We start from the raw sequence: 21,501 nt of genomic DNA, 5'->3' as shown, positions 1-21,501 counted from the left end.
CATCAATTCCGTTCGTCAACTCAGACCGTCCCGTGTCCCAGACACCTCTCTGCACAGAGAGCAGAGATGATGTCGACAGAGAATAGCCACCTCCCAAGAGCAAACAGGCGGGGCCAAAATTTCTGCGAAATCCCTTTGCTGTCTCTCCCGGACAACGGACAAGCCACCATTCGCGGCTCAGAATCTCCAAGACAACGGACCGTTCTCTAATCCACCCTCGCTAACGCCGGAGGCCACCCGAAAAGATCCGTTTGTCGTACTGTCAAAGCGATTGCAGCACATCATATATCGCCCGCGCTATGCTTGGTTCCATCATTCATGACTTTGGGTATAAAAAGCAGGAAAGCCTGCACATAAGGATCAGAAAACATCAGTGGAATATACAGGGTGAGCATTCGCCACGCAGATAACAGATGGCTGGAAACGAGGTCAAAGCTGCATTGGACTCAAGGTGTCGAGTGTGTAACGGGAGTCTAGTGGAGGGACATTGTCGGGCGTCAACACTGATGAAGATGGTTCATTCGAGAGCTCGTTTCAAGTCGTTCCATTTCTGCTTGAGCGCTTCGTGTTCGGCATTGAGCTATTGCTGAGCGTCAGAAGTCCTGGTTTTCCAGTACCGGAGCGGATATCAAGGGATGGAAGGGATACTCACCTCAGCATACTTCATCTTGATCTCCACAAGCTCTCGTTCCATTTCGGCCATTTGCTCTTCCATATGACGGTTCTCGTTCTGCACCTCGATATTGCGCTGCATGACCTGTTCCGTTCCCGCCCGCAGCCTCTCTTCGACATTTGCGGCCTCGCTTTCCGCCACCTTTTTCAGCTCGGCGACTTGTCCAGTCAAGCTCTCATTACGATCCTGCAACTCGGTGTTCTCGACTTTCAGCCGCACCAGCTCATTAGCTATCTCGATGTGCTCGGCGTCGGATTTCTCAGCCCTTTGCTCGAGGGAGCGGATCTGGGCAGCCTTTGTGGCGCAATCCGTCTTGAGATTTTCTAGCTCGGTCTCACGTGCCTTTTCGGCCTTCATGGTTGTCTCCCACTCCTCTCGGTATCGATTGAGCATTTCGGGTGTCAATTTTACCGCACATGCGTCTTGAACAAGGAGATCTGCTCGATAAATTTCAGTGTCAGAGCCGCCAGAGCTGCCGAAGAATCCTGACTCCAGGATCGACTTGGACGAGGGTGCGGCATCGATATAAACATCGAAGATCTTTTCTTTGAGGAAGTTCGTGAGGCTCTGCATGTCCTGCATCGCCAGCAGCGTGGCCACGTTCCGCTGGATGACAGCCATTCCAAACTTTAGAATTGCACCCTCGAGCCCTTCACAGAGAACCAAATCATAGACCCGCATGACCAGTTGTAGTGGAAACCGGTATGCAAACATAGTGAGAAACCACTGTGTCGCGTAGAGCTTCGGGGTCACGCCTCGACGGTTGAGATGACAATATAGCGCAGGCTCCAGATCTTCCAATAATCGCTCAAACTGATAGAGGTGTAGATGCAGTCCTGGCATGTCCTGGATGAAAAGATCACGGAGTTGGTATTTGTTCATCAACCGAACCAGCAGACAGAAAGCTTCTTCCTCGGGCATTGTGAACAAAAGAGGCATAATGATGAAGTTCAGGCCCTGAGGGTATCCAACAGCATCGTCGAAGAGTGCATATGCGCGGCATACGTGGAACAGCCCATCTTGAAGACCCGCTGCCGCCGCATACTTCGAGTAGCTTGTCCTTGACCCCATGTCTCTCTTGATCATCTTCTCCAGCTTGGCTAGTGCTGCGGAATCCTCTTTGGACTTTTTCGCTTTTTCGACGGCCAGTTGGGTCTGGAGACGTGCCGTGCTCAAAGGATCTGGTGCTTCGTGGGAAGGCGAGGGAGACGCAACGCCCATGTTGGAGCTGGTGGCAGGCGTTGAGTGATCCGATTTTATTGACGACCTCGACGACGCTACTGATTCTTTCTCCTTGGCACTGCCGTTGACATGTCCATTCAGTAAAGGAGATTTGGGCATGCCCTCTTTTGGTTCCGAGTGTGGCCCTCGCGACTTCAAGTCCCAGTAGACGGCTTCCAAATCCTCGTTTTTGCTGCCTGCCAACACTTGCCATATCACCGGTCTGATGGTCTGTGGGATACCCCCGCTGATGGCTTGAGTGAACTCATCAGGGCTCGTCCGAGCAACGGCCTGAGGACCCTCGTTGACCACGTTTTGCCAGAAGTCCCAATCAATCGGCGTGCTCGTATCTGCAGTCGCTGCTGCCACCCCTGCCACGGTTCCAGGAGGCAGATTTGGATTGGTGGGCAGCGACTCGACCATGGGCGAAGACGGTGACATGACAGGGGTAGAGACAAGATTTTCATCCTGGCCAACGCTGCCTGGAGTAGCTATTCCAACACCCAAACTGGCCGACCGTCCAATAAGTCCTGCTATTGCACCTCCTTCGGATGACTCCGCGCCCTCCAAGCTTGTTATGCCTGCTTCTTCCCGTAGCCGGAGCATCTTAAACTGTTCGCGGAGAGATGCTCGAGAAGGCTGCTTCTGACCGCTTGACCCATCTTGAGCCTCATCTAGCGCCTTTAGCGTCAAATCAGCATTGCTGCCGAGAGTGGACGCTGATGCTGCCGTATTCCGCCGTGTGTCGAGTTGTGATTTTGAAGGTAAAGGGGGAGAGCGAGTCTCCTTTGGAGCCGATGTTGCTCGGCTCAACCATCCAAAAGGAGTGGTCACCTTGCGGCTAAAGGAGGACGTCGATTGGGGAGGAGGCGGTTGCGGGGACGGTGCTCGAGCATCGGAAGCTTTTCTGGGAGGAGGCGGTCCCCAAGGCACTGAAGGTAGCGAAGCAGAAAAGCCTTGGAACCTTGAAGGGCGAGTAGCAGGCTTAGGGGGGACGGGTTTCTCTGCAGGATCGCCGGAGGTGTCAGTTGAGGGCTCGGGAGGTTTCAACGTCGGCGTTTGCTGGGCATCGTGAGAGTCATCCATAGCGCTTGTATCGGTAGTTATATCAGGGACTTTTGGCCCTGGGTCTCCCGTGCTTTCTCTTTGCTCGTCTTTAGATTGCTCGTCGTCGTTCGGGGTGGGAGGATGCTCATTGGAGTTCTTGGGATCCTGCGGAGCCTGGTCCGAGTGGGAGGAATTTCGCTTTGAATCATTATTGACATCGGTGGCATCCTCGAACCTCTATGCTTTGTCAGAAGAGACCTTTGATCTCGATGTAGAGGTGTGGAAGCCGATTGCCTTACCTCCTCAAGGTCTGGGTTATCTGCGCTGTTCGCCATGCTGATTTGCCTTCAGGAGCCACCAGGCATGCTCATATCATGCTTTGTCGCAGTATGGCCAGTATTTTCCGCACTTGTATTTGCCTGAGAGAGACAGTCGCAGTATATGGCAAGGCACTGAGGCGCGTTGTCCTCGCAGTCGATGAAGGAGAGTCGAGAAGATCGGGTGCGGAGTTTCAAACGACGGTCAGATGTCACCGCAGACAGTCAGCAACCCAAGACGAGAGTAATGCTGGGTGAATTCGACAAGTGATGAAGCTAGAGAATCAAGGAATCTGCAAGTCCAGCTCGTCTGTCTGCCTTGATGCTTGCAACTTCAATGGAGGCAGTCGAGCGAATTAAATGACCGTATGACAACTTTTACCCCGTTTTCAGGTCTGTCAACAGATGATGGCGGCGAGGGCGGGAAGAAGGATCGACAAGATCTCGCAGACCGACCTCGTGCTCAAGACTTTTAGGATTCGAGAATTAATGCTCAAAGCGAAGTCAGGTTGAAGCCAGAACAAGTCCTATCGAAAGGAAAACTGTCTTTTTCTCTTTTCTGGTATCCGGTACCATGATCCGCAGTTGTACCACACCACGATCCTGCCATGCACGATTTGCCATGCCCTCCCTGAGCCCCGTCAGTTGCTCCAGGGGCCCCGAAGGCGAGTTTAGCATTGAGCATCAGCCTAGTGAGCCCCATTTCCTCCCATTCCGCTGCCTTGCCCCTTTGATCAAGCCCTGTCACGCCGTTGTTTGGCTGTGCCATAAAGGGGTGTCTGCAGCCTGCAATGGGGCTTGTTTCATCTGCACCAGAGACTCGTCACCCGCACAAGCTTTGTAGTCATTAACTCACTTCAGAACAGTTTTGCTCTCTCTGTATTATTGTAAGGAGATTTCAACCGATACAAGACCCTCGACCCTCGTCTATCTCAACACAGCGTCTGTTGCTTTGCGAAGTTGCCGCTCCATATCAATCCACCTGCCTTTCCTAAGAGGATCGAGGCCTTTGAGCTTCTCTAGCCACTGAGTCACTTTCTCGCGGTCCTCTTCCTGAAGACTAGTCTTCAGTTTGCTTTCGAGTATTGTACATTCGATCAATGCTTGGTAGGGCCATTTGCAATCCTGGGCATCCTCTAGAACTTCCTCGATGTACTCCCGCTCCGCTGCGATGTATTCCAGCCTCTGCTCATCTGACAGGTTCGGCGCCATACTTTGTGCTGCCTGATCAAGATCAAAGGTGCACATGAGATTCTGGTGATAGAACCACAGTGACTGGTCGTACGGATCAAATAAGGCCTTGTGTATTAATTCGAGTTCTGTAATGATCAGCAGCCGTCGACATGCTCATCAATCGAGGAACTCACCTTCGTCCAACATCTTTCGCCTTTCATCATCAGTTGCCTTCTCCTCGTCTAAAATTCTGAGGATGAGCTTTGTGCGGTTGTGCCAGGCTGAGAAGTTGGACAGATTGGTTCCTATCATTTTCTTGGTGTATTCCAGTTCCTGTCTCGCCATACTGTGTCCCTGTAAAGCTGGGCTCTCGAGGCTCTCGACTACAGTTCGTCGATAGCCCCAACCGTGGAAGTTTCGACTATCTCGACTGAGCATCTTACCTACCAATCCAAGCTCCTCCTCCCATATCCCGCGAGCTTTCGAAGCAGGAAGAAGAGCCGTAGCTTGCTCGAGGAGCCATAGTCTGTGGTTCCATATCCAGTAGCATTTGGGGAATTTGAGGAGGAGCGGGAACAAAAATTGCAAATCCAGCTGAATGATATCCAGTACCTGGCTGACTCGAATCTCTTCGTCCATTTGACCAGAGGCGGTCTGTCTTGCCAAATCCTCGAATTCGCTGACGTAGATGCGGCGGCGATGGTTCCAGATCGTATAATACTCGGGATTCCTCTTTAGCAGCTGGGCTGTCTGTTGGAGTAATGCAGGGGTAAATTCTTTTGCAACAACCTGCTCGCACTTAAGATCAGCATTTCCATCTCCGAAGGGTCCAAGGATGGCCGAGAGACCTTAGCGTTCACTTCTTCAACGAGCTGTTGGTATTGAGCGATTTCTTTCAACTCCTTCTGCCGTGCTTCTGCCGTCCGTTCCTCACGGGTCGCCGTACGAGGCACACCATGCTGGTTACCAAGTCAACTCAAGAGCAGTTGCACTAGCGGAGTTCGTGTGCCTTACACTTGCCATGGCTGAAGATGTGGTCAGTTGAAGAGGTAGGATCTCTCAGGTACAGTTTGCGGAAGGAGGAGGACGAGGAGGTGGTGGTAAGGTGAAGGAAGGATGAAGGTCAGACACCAAAAACGCCCTTGCCGACCTAATTCCAGGTAACAAACTTAACCACCTTTTTATTCTTACCCTCATCCACCAAACATCCATACCAACCCAACCCGTTACAGGCAAGTGATGGCTTGTCACTAACATAGGTACAGACAGTTGACATATCTCTTGCGCTGTACTTCGATTGAGTCTTCGCTCCCCTTCATACCTGGGGCTTGGCGGGCAGGGAAGAGGCTGGATCACAGCCGCACGATGCCCCAGGATCTCATTCAAGATTCAGCTATTTGAGCGAGCAACAGAGGCCTGAACTCCTGCTCCCGGCCATCCCCATATTTTGGGAAACCGTCCCCGACCAGCATCCCAGTACTCGGCGTCACAAGGGCTCCTATCAATCTGACGTTCCTCCAAATGGACAGTGTAGAATCCTCCACAGAAACGTCCAGTCCAGAACTGTCGACCAGTTCTCGCCCAGCCACGGAAGATGTGAGAACGGCACCCGCGTCTACTTTGCCACAAGAAGATGGGTTTTCGATACCCGAGCGCCCTTTGCTCTCCCATATCTCCCAGCATCAATCTACGTCGGGATTGATCTCTGAGGACCACCGTTCCCAGGCCCTCCCCCGAACTATGTCTCGTCCCTAGGAAAGACGAAGCCTCAGTGCTGGCAATCCTGTCGGATTTCGAGCTCAATTCACCTCGCCCGACCGCTTCATTCCACAAAGACCTCTTCATGTGGACAAGTTACGATCTTTCCATGTCAGCAAACATCCGAGCTCACTCCGAGGTCGGGAAAGAAATGAGCGACGGCGAAACCATGCTCTGAATCCTTTTCGCTCCGTGAGTGAAGCCCGGGCACGGGCATTAACGAGGCAAAGAAATGCACCCAATATCTACAATCTGCGGCCCCCGCAATATGTTCCTTCTTTTGTCCATGGGAGAGACGCCATTCCCGCTCATATCGATGAGAGCATAGCAACAGGAACTCTCCGTCAGATTAGCACAGGCTTTTGGACCGTAGGAGGCAGACTGTCTGCGCACCTTGGACAATTGCAGGGCATCCCTTCTGGTTTGGGTGGATTACTAGCCAGCGGCAGCACAGCTCCATTGCACACAACTACCTTTCTTGATCTCCCCACCCGTGACGACAGGGAAGTGGCTCATGAGAGCCGTCTTGCGCTGGCCCTCGACATTGATCAGGCAGCCCGGGTCCTGCTGCAAACCCCCGGGGTTGAACAGAGGGTAGCCAAGGCGAGACCACAACATTCTCCATTTGTGTGGGTGAATAGTGCATGGACCCGAGAGTCGACGTCTTGGTGTATGGACATCTCCACGCTCCTCGTCCGCTTACTGACCTTTGACCAGATCGACCGTCCAGAGATGGGGGATTACTTCAAAGCGAAAAAGCGGTTCCTACCGTCCCCTTCCGCGTCCTTGACGCTCCAAGTCTGAAAGACGACTACTACTGCACTATCCTCGCATACAGTCAATCCTGCCACTCTTTAGCTGTCGGGCTAGGTGCAAAAGTCTATCTCTGGACAGAAAAGTACGGGGTGCGGTATCCACCTCTCCCTCCCACGCGAACAACCAATTTCGTGACTTCTCTAGCCTTCTCATCCGAGAAAGGAGGCAGGGCGATCTTAGCCGTCGCCAGGAACAGTGGAAGTGTCACATTATGGAGTTTACGGGAGATCCGACCACGCTTCAGTGCTCCTCATCCTTGTGCAGCAGCCTGCGTGTCATTCAAACCTGTCCCGACGCAGCGACCGTCCGTCGCAGGAAGAGCCACGGTCATGTGCGAAGATTTGCTGGTCGGCGACGACTCCGGCAAGGTCTACTACTACTCCGTGGAGTGGCCAGACTTTGCTCCCGGATGCATGACAATGCTGGCCAAACTCGACGCCCACAGCCAGAACATCTGCGGCCTCGCATGGTCCCCAGATGGTACGCAGTTTGTCACCGGTGGTAATGATAATCGGGCTCTGCTTTTCGATCCATCCATCTTACTCCATGCGGATGCTGAAGGGCATGTCTCCACGCATGTGCCTGATCCCGTGGCAGATACGTTCGATGATTCAATCTTTTCGACCTCTCAGCTGCCAACACCCCCAAGTTCGCCCCAGAGATATCGATCGGCAAGCCGCCGTCGCTCCTCGAACTTGAACAGAGGGCCGGTCAGGAGTACACAGAGTCTTGGTCTAGAAACACCTCCTCCATCTCCTTCGCGTCGAGGCAGAGTAGACAGTCGTTCTCCCACCACAGACCCTCTCAGCTCCCGTGGCAATCCTCACAGCGGTCCTCCGCAAAACGCGTCCGTCCTTCGCAACAGGCTCGTGGATCCCGCTATACCCGCACAAGCCGGTGTCCACGTTCATTCATTCTATCACGCGGCAGCTGTGAAAGCTATTGCATTTGCCCCATGGCAGCCAAATCTGCTTGCGACTGGAGGCGGAAGCAATGATCGCCAGATCCATTTTTTCCACACAGGGTCAGGAGCGCTTCTGGCCCTGATCAATGTCTTCTCGCAAGTCACCAGTTTGGTGTAGAGCACAACAAGACGCGAGATAGTCGCGACGTTTGGATACTCGCAGCCGGAGCATGAAATCAGAATAGCCGTTTTCAGCTGGCCAACCTGTGAATGCGTCGTGAGCATTCCATGGGAAAGAAAGGCGAATGGTGAGATCGGCCGTGCGCTGTGGGCGATACCTTATCCAGGCGGGCCGAACGATGCCATACCGATTCGCCAACAGAACGAGGCTGGCGGCCGATTTGCCTCATGGGAAGCAGTTCAAGAGACTGAAGCAGAGCGGATGAGTGCTGAAGCAACAGCAGTGGAGACGGTCGGTGCTTCAGTTCGTCGCAGTTTGACCCCAAGTTCTGAACGAAGCACCCTCATGCCTGTGACACGCAGAATCCATCGGGTAACGAGTAGTGGAGAATATGTGGCAGAAAACCACACTAGCGACATTCGGCGCGAAGGCGAGCGATGGGCAAGCCGGACAGAAGAGGAAGGCAGTCTCATCATCGCATGCTGTGATCAAACGGTCAAGTTCTTTGAGATCTGGGCAGGGAAAAGTAAAGGAAAGAAAGGGCGTGCTTTGGGCCGTCGGCCAGGTGTTCTGGGCGGGAGTCGAGTCCTGGAAGGATGGTGCGAGAGTCTCGGTGTGGATGAGATTGGATACGGGGACGAGGTGATCCGGTAGCTCGTGAGCGCAAGGCTGGGACTATGCAGAGACAGGCAACGATGGAGAGCAAGCATCGAGAGGATTCAAGGTGGAACGAGAAACATGAGAGGAGTCTTTGGCGACAACGTATCCTTACTTTAGCTCAGACGGCGATCCCACCATCCCTTCCCTAACACCACACAGCATCCGAGACGAAGGAGGAGAAATGGGTATCCTTAATCATATCATTCTATAGCCCGTCCTAGGAACAACCGATCCTCGTTCATTCATATCTGACTTTTGACCATAGTTGCATGCGATCTAAAAAGTAAACAAAGGAACCCGAATGCTGAAGGTTGAATGCTCAATGATCCATGTTCATGTCATGCTCGCTGGTATCCAGGTCCTCGCTATGCTGAAGCCGCCGCCAACAGGAAATGTCTTGCGTGATTAATGCTTTTGGGTGTCGTTCTGAGCCAAAAAAAAAAACAGACTGATCCAATCCCGCTTTCCCTTCCATTCCATTGCACTCCATCGTAGTGACGATGCCTTGGCCCTATCCTCCAGCCCCTCGTCCCCTCATCCCTGATCAGTCAACCCAGCGACCTGCTGATTCTCAGACGATCGCATCGTCAGAGTACGTAAGTAGGCAGGCAGGCAGGTAAGTATCCGCTCCACCGCACATTGCATACCAGACCCCGGACGTGCACCTGGTGTCCCGCGACATGGTGATCTCGGGAGTGGCTGCGCTGCAGCAAAGTCCTCGCCTGATGGATTCTCGATAACGGCGGTGGTGGTGGTTAGAGGGGCACTGATGAGAGACAAGAGCATGTCCGTATCCACGGACCGTGTCTGCTTCCCAATCTGTCCTTGCCGTGTCTCCTCACATATGTATCCTGACACGAGGTAGTCGAGGCACCGACGTCGACGGTAGTAAGGGGGAGAGGTCGCTGTTAGTGCGGACGCGGGGACAGAGGCGCGGACATGCAGACAGACATATGGTTTTCTGTATGGCCTGCCTGCCCTATTGTTGATGGGCATAGCCTGCGATGGCGACGCAACAACCCAAGACTTGGTCATTGCCAGGTACCGGGGCTGACAACATCTGCAGACGAGTTACTCGGACGCAGTCAATGTGGTCAGTCAGCCAGCCAGCCAGCCAGCCAGAGCAGCTCAGGTCCTGTTCGACTGCTTCGCCGACTACGATTTCGACTTGGGCATCTCCAGGTCCATGTCCATATCATCATCGTCGTTATGCGGGATTATTTTTCCCGATGCCTTGTCCCTCTTCGCTTTCTTGGTGACAGGGCTTGGTTTCGTCAGAGGTTCATTCTTCTCAGGTCGGTCTTGACCTTACGTCTCCGCCCTCTTCACCGTCACTCGAGTCACCAGGCACACGCACTTCATCGCCCTCCTCCTCCTCGAAATCGACGGATCCATCGTTGATGAAGCTGTCCATTTCCGAGTCTTCCTCCTCTTCCTCGCCTTCGTCGTCGTCACCACTCTGGTCGCCTTCGCTGTCGGAGGATGCGACGGATGGCGTTTCGGACCCTGCTGGAGACGGTCCGTCATCGTCCGGGTCGGAATCCTCGGCGCTAGAAACTTCAGCTTCGTCATCGACAAGGCCCAGCGTACTGCGCATGCCGTTCAATCTGGGTTCTCCCTCTTCATCCTCTTCATCATCTTCGTCGTCCTCTTCGTTGTCAAATGACAAGTCCTGAGCGCCGTTCTCGAGAGGCATCGAGTCTTCGCCGTCATCCTCCTCCTCCTCATCTTCACCAATCAGCTCATTGAGATCTCTCTGCTGCTTCGTCCTTGATTTCTTGGTCGGTCGAGCGATTTCCTCATCCAAATCTTCATCTTCACTATCCCAGTTATCTTCCCCTTCGATATAGATTATACCAGGTTCATCTCGTCCTTTTCTGCTGCCCTGTGGTCTCTGGGCCAGCAACTGTTTTCGATATGCTAGCTGCGCATCTAGCATGTCCAATTTTCCCTTGAGCAGTAACAAATCATCCAGTGTTTTCATCCTTGCGTTCAACACCTCATACAGCGTCCTCACCTTCGCTGCAACATCGGGCTGGCTTGCAATCGCTCCGCCGTGACAGATACACGTCCATTGTACCCATGTTATGAGGTGTCCATACCGCCCAGGACGAGAGGCGAGTCGTTCGGCGAGTTTGGAGAGGAGAATGCCAGCCAGGGTGGAGTCAAGTCGTTGGATGGTGGATTTGACGATGGACATGTCGAGAGTGTGTAGACAAGCTTCCAGAAGGGAAGTGTCATTTGTGCGCAGGGACTGGGTAAGTACCGTGGAAAGCGACATGCCAGACGTGATTGTCGTTTGACCGGGCTTGAGTGTGAGGGTGGAGGTGTCGCGCTGAGGAATGATTGATGCGATAGATATCTCATGAGGGTGTTTGGACGCTAAGAGTTCACCAAAGGAGGGTTCTCCCTCTTCAGCTTCTTCTGGGTCGGCTTCCGCATTTTCAACGTCTGCCATTTCTTCGTCAGAGTCGACATCTGAGGCTTCAACAGCTTCGACTGCATCCTCGTCCTTCCTCGTGGCTGCTGCTTCGTCGGCAGACTCACCCTCTTCTGTATCGTCAGTTTCGTCCTCTTCCTGGCTGTCAGAGATTGAAATGGCAGAGTCCAGACGGGCGCCTCCTGCGCCGCCATTGACGACGACAGTCCGCGACTCATCGACATATGTTTTCCCCAGGTCCTTGACTCCATTGAGAGTAGCCGTGTTGAGAGTAGATGAACTCGTCGTTTTCAGAACCTCTTTAATGCCGTCAAATAGGACTTCTCCGTTTCCTTCGTCCTGCCATCTCACTTTCTGAAAGGCCAGGTCCACGCCGCCGTCGGCGGAGACGAGGATGACGTCGGGTCCTTCGAGGAATGCTGCAAAGATTGGTACATGCTTGACCTTTAAGTCCCGAGTGACCAATCGAATCGAGGCCGAGGCTTTCCTTGTGAGGTTCTTTCTGCTAGACTTCAAGCCACCGTTGACTTGCTGATTCTCCACGAAAGGATTGGTGAACAGCTCAACCGTTCCTTCTTTTGTCACCACGCAAAGAACTGGTTCCCGGAGGATATCCGGCGTTTCAACTGAGGGGGTCACAAGGTTGAGAGAAGTGACCCCGCTACCTGCGACTAAGGTGCGCACCAGTTTCTTCTCAGAGATGTCATAGACATTGATGTATCTCTCCGTGTCCGCAGCAAGGAAGTATTCAGGAGCTCCTACAACGGTTGAGCCTGACCGACATAATGCGTGAACTGGGTTTTTGAAGGAATCGAAGCGATCTATCCGAAAATCATCGGACGACAGGAGATCGACTGCAAATGGAGTGGAAGAGGCACAGATAATGTGAGGGGCGCTCTGGGCCGGTGAAGCGAGGATACTGATAGCAGAGTCTGGGAGGTTGATTGTCCTGTGCTTGTTAACGACCAAACGAAACGCAACAGATCGACAGATGCTACTAACCTCATGGGCTGGGCTGTGGTCAGATTCCATTGTACCAGCCTTGCATCTTCACCTATGCTCCAGCCGTGCAGATAATCCGTGCGGGAAAATTTGAAATCTTTCACACCTCGTTCATGACCTCCGCTCAGAGTACCTACAATTCGACCTTCCGCCGGCGAGAACATGCAGATCTGCGAGGAATTGGTTCCGTAGGCGACGACTGCGCCATCATGGCTCTCCGGGTCCCGCTTGCGCTTCTTCTTCGAGGCTGACTGTTGCCGTTCCCGATACGCAGCACCATAGTAACCCCAGTCGAGGCAAGTGATCTTTGACCCTGCTCTAGTCTCATGCTGACTGCGCAAACGGCCCGTAGTCGTATCATGAATGCGCAATTGGTGAACGTCGAAACTTTGGATGACGGAGGCGAAGAGGTGCAATTGCAATTGTGAGGGAGCAAACGCCGACTTCAACACTGAAGATTTTCGAGAACTGACATCGGTGGCTACCGCAGGCGAAGAGGCGGAGGAAATTTTGGAGACTGACTTTTGAGGGTCTTTCCGAACCATGTTGACGGCTGAGGATGAATGTCGAGGGAGAAAAGGGGGAACAGGGAATTTCAGGTAGAATGGTGATTCTCAAATGACATGGCAGTTGTTGTCAACTGGTGGTGGTGCCTGAAATCCCGTGCTTCCACCTACTGAATACTGAATACTGGTTTACAGAATTTATTAGTTCGGCAAAAAAAAAGTTGACGGGCAAGTTTGGAGAGTCAATTGTCGGCCGGCGGCAGACGACGCCTTGCCATCTTTGGCCTAGCTGCACTACACTTCGGCTCACATGGACACGCCCGTAGAAAGTGCTGCTCAGGTACAATGACTTGCCGGAGCGCCTTTCATTCTTTCTCGATTGGTGCCAGCTGCGCTGCGGGCGTTCAAAGAGCCCCTCTGGTGCCTCTTAAGAAATCTTTTCTTCACCCACCCAACGTTCACTCCTGTAGTCGTTCTCCCGGATCTCCCTCTCCCAAATCCTCATCGATACCAGTGCCAGTCTATGGCTGCAGATGGGGTTTGCCGTTGCATCAGGGCGACCCCCTTTCTGGCATGTCCTGCATACGACAGCCACTCAAGTGGAAATATCCGCTGCAGCCCCGACTGAGAGATACGCCTGTCGTTCTGTGGTGTTCTTGTGGCTGTCATTCTAGGCCCATTCGAAGCTTCCAATATCCCACCTCTCACTAAACAGGCATTACCTGTTGAGCCCTGCAGGAAGGCTCTTCTTCTCGAAGCAGATCATCCATGAAGATTCTGGCCTGCACTGCACCCTCTCAATGTCTAACCTTGGAGGTAAGGAAACCTGATAATGAAGAGCATGCTTGGCCGTTGTGCATTTGTTCGAAAAGTTGCCTGGATCGGACATACCCTTCATCCTTCGGTACAGCCGGTCAAGGCGGAAAGCTGCGGAAATTACCCTACAGGGGCACGCAGCTGCCACTCATCGAAAAAATTCGAGGACGAACTTACCATTGCCTTCGTCACCAGCCTTCGTCGACAGTTTTCAAGCATGTTTCCTACCTGATCAGGGTCGACTACCTGAGGGACAGAGCAGGATTCCACCATCTCCAGTGCCATTCCCACCCTGCGCCGGGAGGAAATCCATGACTCATGCGGGTAAGGTCACGTGACAACACCATTCGGTCATTGTGATGATTCCGAATTATTGAAGGCAGGGATGGAGCGGGTTGCGCGGAGCGGGCTAGAGGCCAATGCATATTATTATTGCCCCGGGGAGTTCAACTGCCAAGCGTATCAACAAAGACAAAAGCGGTTCGCATCAAGTTGTATCAATAACGCATGCTGAAGCTGACCAGCAAAGAGACGCACACAAAACAAAAAGGAAAAATGGCAACAAAAAAAAGGGGGCCCGCCTTGCATGGGAGATGACCACAGAACACAATGGGGACAAGTGGCCCGAGGTAGGCGAGGCGTGCGTCAGACCAAGCAGCACTGAGCTGGAGTCGGAGGGGGAAGAGGGCAATAGGGCAAAAGAGGCAGGCCGCACACACAAGGACTCGGAATCAGAACTTGGGGGACAGCAATCGATTTGCTTGGGCAGAGCTAGGAACCTTGCAAGCTAGCACGACGAGGACGAGGCCAATGAGACGGGGCAGATGAGGGCTCTGTGCATCCACTCTGGAGATTCTGCAAGGATGACCATGCCAGGATCATCTAGCGTTGCTGCAGGGCCACAGAACGCAGTGACCCAGTGGGCCCCCTGGTGGACTTGCAGCCCCCCTCGGTGGCTGCGAATGCCCGATCCTATTTAACGGGCTTCCGCGCAAAAATTGTTGTGTCGCTTGCACCTCAACCTGAAATACCGCCGCTCGGCTGGCCTTCCTTCTGAAACCACCTCTTTTTTTATTTTCCCTCTTGCACGGCCCGCTGACGACGCGCCAAACAAACAAAAACATTCTCCAATCCCAATCCACGCGCATCCCATCGCACACACCTCTGCAATAATCCCGTCGACCCTCGACTTGCTTGACATCGATCATCGATTATCATCATCATCATCATCATCGTCATCATCCATCGTCATCGTCGCCACCTTGCATCGACTTCCGATTGTTGCCTGTTTCCTCGTCACTGCTCGCTCTGGACTCGCAACGCGCCCCACGTGACGTGCTGCCGCTTGTCACATGACCCGTCGAGATTTTCGCGAGGCTGGTGTTGAAGTCGTCGGTGTCGCCGCTAAAGACACTGGGCTGCATCGATACAATTCCATCTGCGCCGCCGCTCGGATCGGGATCGCGTCGACTATTTATTAATCTCGACCCTCCCCCGTCTTGTTCTCGAATCCGTTTTGGCCCGCGACCACCTTCTTTGCGCGCTTGCCCTTTGTCTTGACGTCCTTTACTTTTCCTTCAGGCCAACTCTTTGCCACGTCGCGCCTTGTAAAATATCTCACCCTTAAATTAATTAACTTCTCATCCAACAACTGTTTGAATTTCGGCTGGTCCGATTTCCCGTCACCCTGAGATTTGTGCACTCGCTCTTGGCAAGATGGACGTGGAAATGCAGATGGAGGCTCATGGGTATGTGGACTTCACTTGATTGGGATGTTGTGAATTATCTGATCTGACCCTCACCAGATTACCAACACAATTCAGTTCGACCTCAGAGCAGCCGGACGAGTCACATATTGCCGACAACCTGGCTGCCTCAATATCCAACTCAGAAGCGACGGTGAACCCGAGTCCGCCCAAGCAGCCTGCGGTTGATGCGCCGCAGCCAGATTCGGGAAAGGCAGTGCCAGAGGCAGTTTCAGACGTGGTTACGGAGGCAGTTACCGACATGGCTCCCGAGGCAGCGCCTGAAGCGGTGCCTGAAGCAGTACCATCCCCTCCCTCTGAAGCGCCAATTCCACCACCATCACCTGCCACAAATGGGATCACAAATCACGATAGTGAAGCAGCCCATCAGTCTCCTAAAGCTGTTCCCGACTCTCAACCCGAAACTTCTTCCGACAACCAACCTTCCACGCTCCCTGTGGTCGCGTCAGTTTCAGACACAACCTTGACGGAGTCATTTGTTCCCTCATCCGTCCCTGCCGAAATTCAGTCTTCGGCCACGCCGTTGGAGTCAAGCCAGTCAACCATGAATATTTCAGAGCCTCCGGCAACTCTGCCCGAAGCCCCAGTCTCTGACCTGCGAACCGCGCCCCATTCTGATGCGCTGACCCCTGAAGCTGTCGCAAAGGTCGAGGCTCAGAAACACAAGATGGACAATGCCGCCGATCTACCTACCTCCCTCAAACCAGAGGTCGCCGATCATTCATTCCCGTCTGCACCTGTCGTGAATTCCACCGCCATGGATATTGGCCTCCCATCGCCACCAGCACAATCGCCACCTCCTGCACCACAGCCTGCGCCGGCGTCTTTGTCTGAGCAGAAGCCCCAAGAGCAACCGACAGTGCAGCCGGTAGAGCCACTGCCACAACCGACAGCAGAACAATCGATTCCGGTCACGGAGTCAGCTCTTGCAGTGGAGGAACCCAGTGAACCGGCCCCAACACCGACTATTCCTGCTCCGGCGGAACCCCAAGACCAATTGATGACCGATGCATCACCGCAACCGATTAAACAGGTCCACGAACGCGATGAAGACCCTGAAGGCGCAGAGCGTGCTGCCAAGCGCGTCAAGACAGACGAACTGCGCCCAGTGACCGGAGAGCCACAGTTCAAAGTTCCGGATGTCCCTGCGCCTGCTGTGTCGTCGCCAGCTACCGCCAACGGCGAAACTGACAGTTCGACGGCGATCACCGAGGACGGCGACGATTCAGTCACTCCAGCGCGCTTGGCGCATATGAAGAAGGTCATCTCAAATCTGAAGAAGAGCAATGCCTCTGGACCCTTCAGACTTCCTGTGGACTATGTCGCGCTCAATATTCCGTCGTATCCCGAGATCATCAAGCAGCCCATGGATCTAGGCACCATTGACCAACGCCTGAAGCGCAATGAGTATACGTCAGTGTCGACATTTGTGGCTGACTTTGAGCTGATTGTGAACAACTGTTTCGATTTCAACGGCCGCGACCATGGAGTTTCACAACAAGCAAGGAAAATGAAGGCATCGTTCGATGGTCAGATGAGAAACTTGCCCAAGGCCAGCATCGAGGAGCCTTCCAAGGAGGTGAAGAAAGCAGTCAAGAAGCAAGAGCCAACGAGGATAGCGCCTCCTCGTCGACCGTCGGTGAGTACATCTACGCCGAATGCCGCCACCGCCAGCTCGCCCAGCGCTGCCGCTCCCCCAACACCCGCCTTCGCTCCGAATCCGGACGGCATGCCTCTTATTCGGCGTGATTCGAGCTTGACGGATGGCCGACCGAAGAGAGCCATTGTCCCGACGAAGCGTAACTCCGAGTTTGGGGGCGGCAGACCCAGGAAGAAGAAGTACGAGCTACAATTGAAGTTCTGCGATGAAGTTCTGAAGGAGCTTATGAACCCGAAAAACTGGCAGGCAAACCAATACTTCACGCATCCGGTGGACCCGGTGGCCTTGAACATCCCAACCTACTTCCAGATCATCAAGAAGCCGATGGATCTGTCCACGGTAAAGACCAAGCTCCAGAACAATGCCTACGAAAAGGCCAGGGACTTTGAGGAGGATGTCCGTCTCATCTTCAAGAACTGCTTCAAGTTCAACCCCGAAGGCGACTTGGTCAATGCTGCTGGCCATCAGTTGGAAGAGTTGTTCAACAAGAAATGGGCGACCAAAGATGACTGGATTGCTGCACGCGAACCACCATCAGTCACACAGTCGGATGTGGATGATGAGGAGGAGGACGATGAGGAGAGCGAAGACGAAGCAGAGGGTGATAGCGAAGAGGAGCGAAACGAAAAGATCAAAAAGCTGCAGCAACAAATCGAGGAAATGTCGAAGCAGATGGGCGAGTTGACGCAGAAGAAGGTCAAGAAATCCAAATCGCCTCCAACGAAGAAAAAGGACAAGTTGAAAACTAAAAAGGAGAAATCCGAGATTGCCGGCCCCAAACCCAACAAGGACAAGAAGGAAAAGAAGAAGCCACAGCCCCGGAAACAAGAGAAAGATCGATATGTCACGTTCGCCGAGAAGCAGTACATCTCCAATGGAATTGCCATGCTGCCGGAGAAGCAAATGCAGGAAGCGTTGCGCATCATCCAGCAGAGCGTGCCGTCCTTGGCCAACAGTGACCAGAACGAGATTGAACTGGACATCGAGGAGGTCCCCAACGCCGCCCTCTTGAAGTTGCTCGGCTTCGTCAAGAAATACGCCGGTCCGCCTCCAGATGAGCCGAAAGTGGAACATGCCGATTCCTATCATGCGCCGGCCCCTCACAAAAGCAAGAAGAGCAAACCGATGAGTAAGCACGAGCAAGAGGCACAGATTGAGGAGTTGAAGGGCAAGCTGGGAGCCTATGCTGGACCGATTTCTCCGAACGCTATGCCTTCGATAGAGACGGGCGATAGTAGCGACGATGATAACTCAGAGGAGAGCGAGGAGGAGTAGTTCCTTTTTTTTTTGGACACTCCATATTGCCCGCCAGCTTGACGAGGGATGAGAACGACCTACTCATTCTTGGCTGTGCTACTCGAGAAGACCAGGAGTTGATTGTGTACAACCATGCAAAGCAGCCGCTGGCAATGAAGCAGGCACACTTTTCCAAGTTCGAAGCCAGGGCTGCAAGGGATTATTAATTCGAAACGCACACAGCAAACCTCGTGAGACAGTTGACATTGGCAATTCATGTTTGTAGACAGTATGCTATTTTTGCTGAGAGGGAGAGCAAGCAAGCAGACACTGTGCTTGAGCGAGCTAGCTGCAGAAAAGACCAAGATGAAGTGAACGAACCAAAAAATATCCAAGAATCAGTTGCAGCCAATGATGTTTTCTTCTTCCAGCTCCTTCTGCTTCCTTTTGTATGAATATTGAATATCAATTAAACATTGTTGTGAGATGTCCCAAGGAATGCTTTTTATTGGTTCTGTAGCCAATCGTTTTGTATGGATGGTTGGCTCAGATCCAAGCTCCACACCGAGTCGACCATCACCGAGTCAAAATTAACATCGGTCACCGTATAATAGAGAGAGAGTATGTGTGTTTGCTCTCGACGATTGTGGCCAACGGGTCCGATCTGCAGTCCGCCAGGCCTGTGAAACCCCGAGAGATTGCTATTATTCTAATCGCCCCTCTGTGTGTGTGTGTGTGTGTGTGGTCACCCTAATTGTGTAACCATCGGGTGGAAAACAAACACCAGACACCAAACACCAAACACAAATTCCCCGCAACATCCGTCGAGAACGGGGTACAGCAGGGCGGGACAGGACAGGAAAGGACAAGGTACACACACACACACACACACACACACACTCACCCACCCACGCCCGAGTGAGTGAGACGAGAGACGAGAACAGAAGAAGAGGAGGAAGGAGACGATGGTGATTCCGCTACTCGCGCCGTCGGAGCTGGACGCCCATCCGGCCTTTGCCAGGCTGTGGGAGCACGTCACGCGGGAGGTGTTGGCGCAGGACGCGTCGAGTAGGAGGGAAGAAAGGGACAGGGAGCGGAGGTGGTGGGCGTCGAGGAGGGCGAGGAGGGCGGCCCCGAGAGGAAGCAGGAGAGGGGAGATCGACGGCGAGGAAGAGCTGTCGTTTGTGGATGGTCGTGGACAGTGGGCAGGAGGAGGAGGAGGAGGAGGAGGGGGAGACGGTGCAGTTTGGGGATATCAAGAACTACGGAGAGAACTGGAACCAGACGAGGAAGGTGATGATGATGACGATGATGAGTATGAAGATGCGGACGTCACCGAAGACGATGCAGGCAAGCAAGAGGAACGACCAAGTCCACGGCTGAGCCTGAGCCTCGACCAACATCTCCACGCCCTCCGGGTCGCGAGGACCAAGCGCCGCATCCTCCGCGACGTGCTCGATCATGTCGCCTACCTCGACCTCTCTGTCACGGGCCAAAGTCACGCTCGAGGCCAAGACGACGATGAAGGTCATCCTGAAGCGAGCGAATCTTATCACCCCTACGGCGCAGAGATCCGCAGTCGCAGTCAGAGTCAGAATGGCTTACTATCACCTGCATCCACCTACACGACTGCTCCCGTTGAAATGGCGGGAGGCACGAAGACTGGGATGTCAGATGTCACGAACCAAGGTCTCGATGTTCAAGCCCAGGTGGCGAGGAGAGAAGGGCACGGGACACGTGGGAAAACGGACAATGTGTCCAGGGATCGTCTCCCACCAAGCCTCGGAGAGCTTGTTCGCGTCATTGCGGCGTATTTGCACGGCAAGACGGATGGGGCGGGAGCTCTCTCGTCCGCAGTGACACAAGAGGAGGAAGGTCTTCTCGACCAGGACATCCTGCGCTTCAAGATGAATATTTCTCCTATAGCCGACGTGGTTTCTTCACGGCTCGTCGAGCTCGAGTCCTCGCTCTGTGCGTTATCGGACATTGCCCGGGAGCACGGCGACGGCAATGGCAGTGAAGACGAAGACGAGACCAAAGTCCCAGGTACAATGGGCCATACGTCCGTCACTCAGGGCCTGGATGAAAGTGTGCAGGCTCAACTGTCCCGCCTCTCCGAGCTCCGCGACACCCTCCTCCCATCCTCCCTCGCTGCATTGTCCACGACCCTTCAGCAGCTACTCACGCTGCAGCGCCAGCTCCTGCAGCTGCAGATCCAGCACCTCGAGACGTCCAAGCACGGCGTACTTTCCCGCTACACACTGTCCAAGATCGCCTTCCTAGACACCGTCGCACAGGCGATGGCCTTGAAGGCGCAGGTCCTGGTGCTGGAGGCGAGGAAAGAGCTGGAATTATCCCCGCAGGCGCAGAAGAGGAGGGAAGCAATGAGAGAGAAGATGGCCGTGGTGGCAAAGGAGGAGGCGCAGTTGGACGACAGGATCAGGTTGTTGGAAGGAGTGTTGGCAGAGTATGATGAGGCCGGGGAGCATGGCGCGGGGATCATGTCGAAGCTGGGCAGGAGGTACAAAGAGATTGAAGAGGAGACGGAGGCAGTCAGGCGGGATATTGAGATGTTGCAGAGACGGGCATCGAAGCGTTGAGACTGAGATAGAAATAGAGAAGACTAGACCGTGTGAGGTTGAAGATCAGATCTTTGAGAACGTCACCGCCCGGGTTTTGGCTGCAGGCTGTAGTAACATTACTGCTTAGAAGGGTTTTGACCTTTTTACCCAACACCAACTAAGCTCAATCACCTGGCCAACATACATTCCTATAACTCAATGCCTCGACGTTGACAGGGCATCGCAACACCCACAGCCGTGTTTGCTACCAAGACGCTCCCCGTCGGCTGACCCCAGCAACTTCCCCTTCGTCTTCCGCCTCCATATCAAGGTCTCAGGAAGACACCCGTGGAAAAAGGATGGAAAAAAAGAAATCGCCCACTCGTAGCCGCCCGAATGTGGCCCCGAACATACCCTGAGGACAGACAACAAATCTTTGGGCTGGCGAAATTCTGTCCTTGGCCAATCACTGCCCCGGTCAACGGTCCATCAATCAGTCGCTCAATCAATCCACCGCACTTTGTGAGGCGGCAAGGCAACTGCAAAGGGGCTGAGAAGCGGGGCGCCTGTTGCGCAATACGAGCAGAGAGACGCTTCAGTGGCTTCTTACCGGCGTCCTCGTGGCCAACTTCTGGCAGCGTCGAATCAAAACCGGGCACTTCTTATGAGGCTCCTGACCAATACGGCAGACGCTTTGTCGGTGCTGCGCATCTCATTATCATGTGCCAGCCTGACCCTTCTCGAGCTTCGTGGCTATTTCATGT

General features: G+C 53.6%; 6 protein-coding genes across 6 annotated transcripts; 3 read left to right on the top strand and 3 right to left on the bottom strand.

Moving 5' to 3' along the window:
• Positions 1-517: 517 nt before the first annotated feature.
• AYL99_10327 (hypothetical protein) lies at positions 518-3,276 on the bottom strand (the record flags this gene model as incomplete). The annotated part of the gene is made up of 3 exons (XM_018841833.1): positions 518-580; positions 653-3,178; positions 3,241-3,276. 3 exons carry the CDS (start codon positions 3,274-3,276, stop codon positions 518-520), a joined length of 2,625 nt encoding a protein of 874 aa, XP_018688721.1.
• A 909-nt stretch (positions 3,277-4,185) lies between these two features.
• On the bottom strand, positions 4,186-5,454 carry AYL99_10326 (hypothetical protein; the record flags this gene model as incomplete). Its single annotated transcript, XM_018841832.1, has 4 exons — positions 4,186-4,577; positions 4,626-5,220; positions 5,280-5,390; positions 5,446-5,454. The coding sequence occupies 4 exons, from the start codon at positions 5,452-5,454 to the stop codon at positions 4,186-4,188; spliced, it is 1,107 nt and encodes a 368-aa protein (XP_018688720.1).
• A 1,880-nt stretch (positions 5,455-7,334) lies between these two features.
• On the top strand, positions 7,335-8,087 carry AYL99_10325 (hypothetical protein; the record flags this gene model as incomplete). The annotated part of the gene is made up of 1 exon (XM_018841831.1): positions 7,335-8,087. The coding sequence occupies one exon, from the start codon at positions 7,335-7,337 to the stop codon at positions 8,085-8,087; it is 753 nt and encodes a 250-aa protein (XP_018688719.1).
• A 1,954-nt stretch (positions 8,088-10,041) lies between these two features.
• Positions 10,042-12,737, bottom strand: AYL99_10324 (hypothetical protein; the record flags this gene model as incomplete). The annotated part of the gene is made up of 2 exons (XM_018841830.1): positions 10,042-12,139; positions 12,193-12,737. The coding sequence occupies 2 exons, from the start codon at positions 12,735-12,737 to the stop codon at positions 10,042-10,044; spliced, it is 2,643 nt and encodes an 880-aa protein (XP_018688718.1).
• A 2,493-nt stretch (positions 12,738-15,230) lies between these two features.
• Positions 15,231-18,215, top strand: AYL99_10323 (hypothetical protein; the record flags this gene model as incomplete). Its single annotated transcript, XM_018841829.1, has 2 exons — positions 15,231-15,262; positions 15,320-18,215. The coding sequence occupies 2 exons, from the start codon at positions 15,231-15,233 to the stop codon at positions 18,213-18,215; spliced, it is 2,928 nt and encodes a 975-aa protein (XP_018688717.1).
• Positions 18,216-19,141: 926 nt separating this feature from the next.
• AYL99_10322 (hypothetical protein) lies at positions 19,142-20,776 on the top strand (the record flags this gene model as incomplete). Its single annotated transcript, XM_018841828.1, has 1 exon — positions 19,142-20,776. The coding sequence occupies one exon, from the start codon at positions 19,142-19,144 to the stop codon at positions 20,774-20,776; it is 1,635 nt and encodes a 544-aa protein (XP_018688716.1).
• Positions 20,777-21,501: the final 725 nt, after the last annotated feature.

Source organism: Fonsecaea erecta (genome assembly GCF_001651985.1).
Source record: "Fonsecaea erecta strain CBS 125763 chromosome Unknown Scaff11, whole genome shotgun sequence".
In the NCBI taxonomy this organism is placed as follows: Eukaryota; Fungi; Ascomycota; class Eurotiomycetes; order Chaetothyriales; family Herpotrichiellaceae; genus Fonsecaea; species Fonsecaea erecta.
This window is presented reverse-complemented; position numbering and strand designations above follow the sequence as displayed.